This window comes from Hemicordylus capensis, chromosome 1 (assembly GCF_027244095.1).
Source record: "Hemicordylus capensis ecotype Gifberg chromosome 1, rHemCap1.1.pri, whole genome shotgun sequence".
Lineage (NCBI taxonomy): Eukaryota > Metazoa > Chordata > Lepidosauria > Squamata > Cordylidae > Hemicordylus > Hemicordylus capensis.
The window spans coordinates 338,985,674-338,994,910 of record NC_069657.1 but is presented as its reverse complement, the minus strand read 5'-3'; the positions used below and the strand labels follow the sequence as shown (position 1 = coordinate 338,994,910).

General features: G+C 40.3%; 1 protein-coding gene across 3 annotated transcripts in view; it reads left to right on the top strand.

The window, feature by feature from the left end:
* MCM9 (minichromosome maintenance 9 homologous recombination repair factor) overlaps positions 1 to 9,237 on the top strand; it is a 44,976-nt gene that overhangs the window by 1,688 nt on the left and 34,051 nt on the right. For 2 of the 3 annotated variants that reach the window (XM_053282991.1, XM_053282983.1), the window contains exons 2-3: positions 2,808 to 3,124; positions 5,868 to 6,184. In XM_053282991.1, coding sequence (XP_053138966.1) covers positions 2,815 to 3,124; positions 5,868 to 6,184 — 627 coding nt within the window. In that variant the 5' untranslated portion in view covers positions 2,808 to 2,814. Of the gene's footprint in view, positions 1 to 2,807; positions 3,125 to 5,841; positions 6,185 to 9,237 lie in introns of those variants that run through there. The other variant, XM_053282999.1, reaches the window with a different exon arrangement.

The window sequence follows — 9,237 nt, the reverse complement described above, 5'->3', positions numbered from 1 at the left end:
ACCTCTGAAAAGTATAAGCATGCATATGTATTCAGTACTTGGTTTGGGCCCCTTTTGCAGCAATTACTGCCTCAATGCGGCGTGGCATGGATGCTATCAGCCTGTGGCACTGCTGAGGTGTTATGGAAGACCAGGATGCTTCAATAGCGGCCTTCAGCTCTTCTGCATTGTTTGGTCTCATGTCTCTCATCCTTCTCTTGGCAATGCCCCATAGATTCTCTATGGGGTTCAGGTCAGGCGAGTTTGCTGGCCAATCAAGCACAGTAATCCCATGGTCATTGAACCAGGTTTTGGTACTTTTGGCAGTGTGGGCAGGTGCCAAGTCCTGCTGGAAAATGAAGTCAGCATCCCCATACAGCTCGTCTGCGGAAGGAAGCATGAAGTGCTCCAAAATCTCCTGATAGACGGCTGCGTTGACCCTGGACTTAATGAAGCACAGTGGACCAACACCAGCAGATGACATGGCTCCCCAAATCAACACAGACTGTGGAAACTTCACACTGGACTTCAAGCATCTTGCATTGTGTGCTTCTCCATTCTTCCTCCATACTCTGGGTCCTTGGTTTCCAAATGAGATGCAAAAGTTGCTCTCATCAGAAAAGAGGACTTTGGACCACTGAGCAACAGACCAGTTCTTTTTTTCTTGAGCCCAGGTAAGACGCTTCTGACGTTGTTTGTTGTTCAGGAGCGGCTTGACAAGAGGAATACGACATTTGAAGCCCATGTCCAGGATCCGTCTGTGTGTGGTGGCTCTTGATGCACTAACTCCAGCCTCAGTCCACTCCTTGTGAAAGTCCCCAACACTTTTGAATGGCCTTTTCCTGACAATCCTCTCCAGGCTGCGGTCATCCCTGCTGCTTATGCACCTTTTTCTTCCACACTTTTCCCTTCCACATAACTTTCTATTAATGTGCTTTGATACAGCACTTTGGGAACATCCAACTTCTTTTGCAATTACCTTTTGAGGCTTTCCCTCCTTATGGAGGGTGTCAATGATGGTTTTCTGCACCACTGTCAAGTCAGCAGTCTTTCCCATGATTGTGATTCCTAATGAACCAGACTGAGAGACCATTTAAAGGCTCAGGAACCCTTTGCAGGTGTTATGGATTGATTAGCTGATTGGAGTGGGACACCTGGAGCCTAGACTGGTGAACCTTTTCACAATATTCTAATTTTCTGGGATTGTGGATTTGGGGTTCTCATGAGCTGTACGCCATGATCATCACAATTATAACAAATTAAGGCTTGACTTATCTCGCTTTGCATGTAATGCATCTATCTCATATATCAGTTTCACCTTTTAATTTGCATTACTGAAATTAATGGACTTTTGCACGATATTCTAATTTTTTGAGTTTCACCTGTACTGGCCCCAAATCACAGTGAATTTAATCTAGCACTCTCTCTCTAGTGGTCATCAGATTCTTTCTTCACTGTAAGGCCTGGAGGCCAGAGCTGGCCCCTTTGTGACTAACTGTTTATTGGGCCTGTGTGAAACTTCAACCAAAGTTGAATGCTTTGCACAGCCCCCCAGCATCATACAGAGAAGAACATTCTCATCATGCAGTGCTGGGCCCAGCACTGGAGGGCTCCTTTAAGGGAAACAAAGCCCTCTTGAGCCCCTTCACCATCTTGGAAGACATGCACAGGTTGCTGCGAAGGGTAGCCCTTCCCAGTGCTTAAGACCTCCTAGAGCTGTTAAGAAAAGACTGCCTCTCTTAAAAGGCCTCCCAGCACTGAAAAGCACAGTACTGGGCTGAGGATGGTCAATATAGTGCGAAATGGCTCTCATTTACATTGATGGTATTTTGCCAAAGGGGCTCCCACTTGAAAAATAGTGAAGATCTCTACTCTAGAAGTTCATAAACAAGGTGTGATAGAGTCTGCAATTCCCAACCGTTTGTCTTCAATATCTAGCAGTTAGAGACCCTCTTCAATATGGACGCAAAGTTAATTTTGAGCTATATAATAACCACTGATGGACCTATGTATCCTCTGTTTAATTGTATAAGAGCCACCTCTAGTAGGCACAATAGCCTACATCATTGTGTGCTGTGTCAATGAATCCCATAAATGAAAGTATGTTGCCTGTGGATTTTATTGGGTGATCATGGGTTCCATTGCTTTGAGAGAATTTAGCTGAAGAACTGACTCATGGATTTTATATATCTATATCTATCCTTCTATCTATCTATCTATCTATACACACACACACACACGGTAAATACATGCCACTTACTATTCAGTAATATTATTGCCAGTGTGTAAGACTAGATAAAATTTTGGAGAGATTTCACATCTCATAGGTATACCAAAAAAAAGTGCTAAACAGAAAACACAATTCAAATTCTCAGCAGAAGGTCCCCTAGACCAATTATAGAAATAAAAGCCCAGGATTTGTGTGTGTGTTTTTCAAGACATATTGTGGTTGTTAAAACCATGTTTAACTGTATTTTTAGCATGTTTTTATTTTTTAAATGAATTTTGTGTTTGAATTTAATGAATTTTGTTGTAAGGTGCCATGAATTCATTCAGGCCTTCTCCGTTGCCCAGAGAACTATGTTTAGGGTGGTTATATAAATTTGTTAAATAAATGAAATAAATAAATGAAGAATGGCAGCAAATAAATATTTATAATAAGTAAATAAAAAATAATAATTTAATAATTATTCTTTAACTGTTGTGCAGTTCAGTCCTATTGTTGTTTACTCTGAATTAAGTAATGCTAGATTCAATGGAATTTACTCCCAGATTAGTGTGGATAGGCTTGTAGACGTAATGTAATTTTCTCTTTCTTCTAATGTTAGGTTCACCATGCTTCTAAATACTGAACAAATAAACCTAACTGGACAAGTATTTGAGTCGTATATTTTGGAACACCACAAAAATGATCTCTTGCAGATTTTAAGAGAAAAAGATGATGATGCTCATTACCCAGTCATTGTTGATGCTCTGACACTTTTTGAGACCAACATGGAAATTGGTGAATATTTTCATGCATTTCCCAATGAAGTACTCCCCATTTTTGACAATGCAATTCGCAGGACAGCCATAACAATTTTTCAGTCTGTTTCTCAAGCTCATGACTTCACCATTAAGCAGAATCTTCATGCCAGAATTACCGGTAAGATATATTTTATCAGATTACAGATTAGGTATAGCATTGTTGAAAACTCTCTGGATTATATCACTGGACTATCAGTGTAATTTCTTTTTAAAAGATAATTATACTGAGAACAGCAAAAATGAAAAAACTTGTACTTTGCAGAAGAGGTACAGCAGCAAATAGATTTATTTTTGTTCCATCCTTTCTCCCAGGAGGAGCATACATGATTTCCTACCCCTACTCTCTGGACTCTATCTTTCCCACCCTCTGAGGTAACTCCTAATAGATCTCACTGGTTCCTAGATTTTGCAACAAAAAAGGGGGGGGCAGAAAATGTATCATTTTCCCCTCATCACATTTATCTCATAGGAAGCTCCTTTTACTAATCCGACTATTAGACTATCTACCCTGACCAACAGCAACAATCCAGGGTTTCAGACAGCAGTCTTTTCCACTCCTACATAGAGATGTCAGCTTGAACCTAGGGCCTCATGCATGAAAAGTAGATCCCCACCATTGAGCTTCAGCTCCATCCCATTTCCCTACTGTATTCCTTTCCTTGCTGACCTCCCTATCTCTTACCTTAAATTTCATTTTCTTTCATTTTTGAATTTTCAGTCTGCAGTAGAGGTGTGCACAAGCCGGTTCGTGCAGTTCGGTCCGAATGTGAACCGAATTCTGACCAGACCTCGAGTTCAGTTCAGTTGAACCAATTGGCTGGGCCGGTCGGTTCAATGAACCAGCCCCAAGTTATTCTCAATCAAACCGGTCCAGTTTGCAGTGGTCCAGTTCAGTTGCGAACCGGTTCTGCACATCCCTAGCCTGCAGTTTCAGCCAGTTCACTCTCTCTCCACTGGCTCCTTATATCCACTTTAAGCTTCTCCTCTTGTTATAATGACTCCATTCTTTTAGACCATCTATGTTTCCTGTGCTCTGTGTTTTATGCTCCTTCTTGTTCTTTCTTACCAGATTTCTTCCTGTTTTTAAGATAGAAGAGTTCTTCTTCTGTCTCATTGCTGGCCATTTTCTGTAGCTGTGCATGACCAGTGGAACTCATGTACTGTAGCACCTAGCTAATGATAGATAACAAATGAGATCTAGTACTGTTGTTCACAGTGTTTTATGCAAAGATGAAGCAACCTAAATTACTAACCCACTCTGATTTGCTCAGGGGCATGTGTGCATGTCAGGCAGCAGTCCTGCAAAACGAACAAGACAAGGCAGACTAATTCTTCAAATACCGATATTTTACTTTTGGGTCCCAATTGTCTGCTTCTCTTGTGCTTTGTCTGACAGTCATGCCAAAAAGATGTGCAGTAGCTCATTGAAGTGCTGTAGCTCTCTCTGGCTTGAGGTATATACATTGAGTTTTAAGAAGGTCGTAGAGTTTAGGTCTATTAATAGAAAAAGAGATGGTGAGAGCAAAATTGTGGTAAACTTTTTAATTTTTGTCAAATATAGAATGCATCTTGAATTACATAAACTATATGGGATTTAAAAAAAATTGTAGTCATCTTGAGTTGTGAGTGACAGAGCTTTTTTTTTTTTTTTAAGGATGTGGTTGTGGTATGTTTTTATATTCAGTCAGTCAATCATTCTAATAAATAAAATGTTTTCCTCCCATAAGATGAGATGCATCCCAAAGAATACTGGGAACTATGAGAACTCAGCACCTTATAAGTCTTGTATATACCTCTGCTTTAAAATGAGTACTAGATGCATGTCTGAAGCACTATATCCCCAAGACAGAAGTGTTTAGGTTTCCAATATTCAAAGCCAACTGCATTTAGATAGATATTTTGCATGCTGCGTTTGAGTTTGCATAAAGTCAGGTGCAATATACCCAAACATGCATTTCTGATGTACTTCACTGAAAATAGTTTTTGGTGAGTTAGTGGATAGCATGGCTACCATAGGCAGAGAATACCCATCCTGCTGCAGATATCTGGACATGAATATCTTTCCCTTTCTCACTTTCCCAAAAAGCAGAGATTGATCAAAGTAATAAGGTAGAATTGAGCATATGTCAAAAACTAGCCATAATTCTCTTATAATTATGGCTAGTTTCTGATGAGCAGTTTTCTTTAGTACTGAAATAATAATAATAATTATTATTATTATTATTATTATTATTATTATTATTATTATTATTATTTATTCAATTTCTATACCGATTTCTATACCACCTTTCCAAATATGGCTCAGGGCGGTTTACACAGAGAAATAATACATAAATAACAGAGAAATAATACATAAATAAATGTACTATTTATGTAATACATAAATAAATTACATTGGATTACTGAATTCTAGAATCATGCAACATACATTCTGCATTTGCATGTACAAATATAAATGAAAAATGTACCACCTAATTAATTGAGCTGAGAGATTGAAACTAGATTCTAAAAGTCATGCATGTTTTCTAAAAGTAATGTTTTGGTTACTCACATGATCAGTCAGCTGTTATTAAAATAATATGGACGGTATCCAAACCCCATCCTAAATTCACACTAGTTCTCAGGCAAGAGAGGGGAGATGATTTCTGCCAATACCCTCCAGCCCCCTGCACCCAAGAAAATCTGCAGCTGAGGGCCCCCCAGCCAAATGTGAGAGATTGTTCCCTTGCTTTATTGAAAGATTGTGTTGCACTGCTGTGGAATTTACTATTCGGCTTTAGTGAAATTTGTCAGTGACAAAATTGAAGTCATGTTTTCTTGTAATTTGTCTGATAGATATTGTCTATGTGCTGATTTACCAGGCTTACCTGTTTGCCCGGAGCTAACGAGAGAACACATCCCCAAAACCAGAGATGTAGGACACTTCCTGTCAGTCACTGGGACTGTTATTCGTACAAGCCTTGTGAAGGTTCTGGAGTTTGAGCGGGATTACATGTGCAACAAGTGCAAGCACGTGTTTGTGGTCAAGGCTGATTTTGAACAGTACTATGCTTTCTGCCGGCCATCAGCCTGCCCTAGTCAAGAAGGCTGCAACTCATCTAAGTTCACTTGTCTCTCTGGAACATCCCATGCTCCCAACTGTTGCAGAGACTACCAAGAAATCAAGATTCAAGAGCAGGTTTCACAAATATTTAAATGCATTTTATTAATTTGTTGGGCCCCAATTTACTGTGGTGACTGATAGATAAACTCATTGAAATGTCTGTTCCCTTTTTGATATTGCTTGTATGTCTTCTCATCAGGGGCGTACCAAGGTTGGAGTGGGCCCAGAGACAAGGTTTTAAAATGCCCCCCCCCAACTGAAGCTCAGCTCATGAAATAAAGAAATCTTAAATGAGGCTGAATAGTGATAACAAAAAGCATAGTAAATGTGTGCGTGTGTGTGATGTTCTGTTGTGACACATAGGTTTTTATATATCTCCTATGTGTCACAATAGAACATCCTAAATTATTTTTAAAGGTTTTGTAAATTGTGGATGATGCAAGTCATTGAATGGTACTAGAGAAAGACATGCTGTTCTGGTAGCTCCAGGTCTTAATACTCACATCAATTTCGGAGGATGAATACTACTGAAGGAAGCCCGGGCGGATGCGTGGCTGGGGGAGTCAGTCATGTGACTTGCCTCTGGGGGCCCCCCAAGGCAGTGGGCACCCAGACAACTGTCTCCCCTTGCCCTTTTATAGTTACGCCCCTGCTTCTCATGGTTCTGCACAGTGGAATCTTAGTTTGTTTCATGGATAAACTGAGAAATGGAAATTTAGCCTTTTAAAAAAACTGGTGTGATGAATTGCTGCTTACCTATTCCACAGTTGGTCTAAGAATTACAGAACAGGCAGCTCCCACTAGGGTTTGGACAAGTTAGCAAAATGCATAGACAAGCTTTGTGCATTGATGGCTGCTATACTTGCAATGCTGTTCCATTCTTCTACCTGTGTAATATCTAATAACAATTATAGTAAGCTTCAGATATACTGTGACATGATTACACTGAATTATCTCTGGAGGAGAAATGCAATGCAATAATTACCAACATGCTCAATGTGGATTACCAGCTCAATGTGGATTTTTCCCTGCTGTGTGAATGTTGATGTAAAGTTTTCCAGCATGACCATTTCAGTGAGCTTCCTAAAAGAGAAATTGAGCTTTTGCCAAACTTTTTACTAGTTTGGTACTTACACGTTTCAAAATATGAAATGTGGATTGTTGACAGGAACTGGGTGGTATCTGGTTCAGCATGCAAAATTCCCTAAGGTGCAAACTTCTCAGATAAACCAGAAGGGGACAGAATAGAACCAAGAGTAGAGCAGATGGAAGCATATGACAGCTGGTTAGAAAGGTCAAATGACGGTAAGGGAGACAGCACACACCAATACCAAGTAAGACATTTGGTGTACAAGTATTTATATACCAAAGCCAGAAGCCTCTGAACCAAGATGAGCGAGCTGGTTGCTAATGAAAACATAGATATAGTGGAGATAACAGAATACTGGTGGAATGATGAGAACCAGTGGGACACTGTTGTTCCTAGATACAATCTCTACAGAAAGGATAGGGAGGGGTGGACTGGGGGGTGGAATAGCATTGTATATTATATAATCCAACAAACTAGAAAACCTAGGAGGACCAGAGTCCTCCACAGAATAATTATGAGTGACAATACAAGAACTGAAAGGAAAGGTGTTAATAGGGACGTGCTTTCACCCTCCAGATCAAAAAGCTGAGAGTGAATTGGAGTTGGAGAAGCAAATCAGAGAGGTGCCAAAGAGAGATTGAGAGCTGTAATAATAGGTGGCTTCAATTACCCTCATATAGACTGGGCAAATTCACATGTGGGTATTGACAGAGAGGCCACATTTCTAGACTTGCTAAATGGTTGTGCCTTAGGACAGCTGGTCACAGAATCACCCAGAGACAATGCGACCCTGGGTTTAATCCTGAGTGGTGCCCAGGACCTGGTGTGAGATGTCAGAGTTGGGGAACAGTGACCATAGTGTGATCCAGCTCAGTGTATATGTGAATGGAGCATTGCCATGGAAGTCCAACACAGATGCATTGGGCTTCAGAAGAGGAAACTTCTCAAAAATGAGAGGATTGGTAAAAAGGAAGCTGAAAGGGCAAGTCAGGAGGGTCAAATCACTCCAGAAAGCATGGAACTCATTTAGAACCACTATATAGAAGCTCAGTTGGAATACATACCAAAAAGGAGGAAAGGTATCACCAAATTCAGGAGGATGCCAGCAGGGCTAACAAGCAGAAGGCTTCCATCAGAAAATGGAAGTCCTGCCCAAATGAAGAGAACATAAACAGAGCCTTTGGATGGGGTGGTTTATAAATGTAATTAATTAATTAATTAATTAATGAGAACATAAACTCTGGCACAAAAAAAAAAATGTAAGGAGACAATAAGAGAGAGCCAGCATGGTGCAGTGGTTAGAGTGCTGGACTAGGACCGGGGAGACCCGAGTTCAAATCCCCATTCAGCCATGAAACTAGCTGGGTGACTCTGGGCCAGTCACTTCTCTCTCAGCCTAACCTACTTCACAGGGTTGTTGTGAAGAGAAGCTCAACTATGTAGTACACCGCTCTGGGCTCCTTGGAGGAAGAGCGGGATATAAATGTAAAAATAAAATAAAATAAAATAATAATAATAATAATAAAATTCAGCCATCCCAGGTCCTTGGGAAGGACTCGGTGTCTGGATAAAACAAACCAGTCAATAACACCTGTCTGACTGTGTAAATAAATAATAATAAAGGATGCAAAAAGAGAGTTTGAGGAGCGCATAGCTAGAAGTGTCAAGTAGAATAACAAAAACTTCTTTAAATATATCAGAAGCAGAAAACCTGCCAGGGAGGCAGTTGGATCTCTAGTTGATGTGGGTGTGAAAGGGATTATTAAGTAGGATAAAGAGATTGCAGAGAAGCCGAATGAGTTCATTGCATCTGTCTTCACTGCAGAGGATACTGACCTCCCTCTGTTCCTTATGCCCACTCTGGAACTGAGCTTCTCAGGCTTGGAGGTTGAAGAACTGGGCCAATTTGAGGTGATGAGAGAGGATGTTCTAAACAGTCTTGAAAAACTAAAAGTTAACAAATCACTAGGGCCAGATGGCATTCACCCAAGAGTTCTGAAGGAACTCAAATGTGAAATTGCTGATCTCCTAGCAAAAA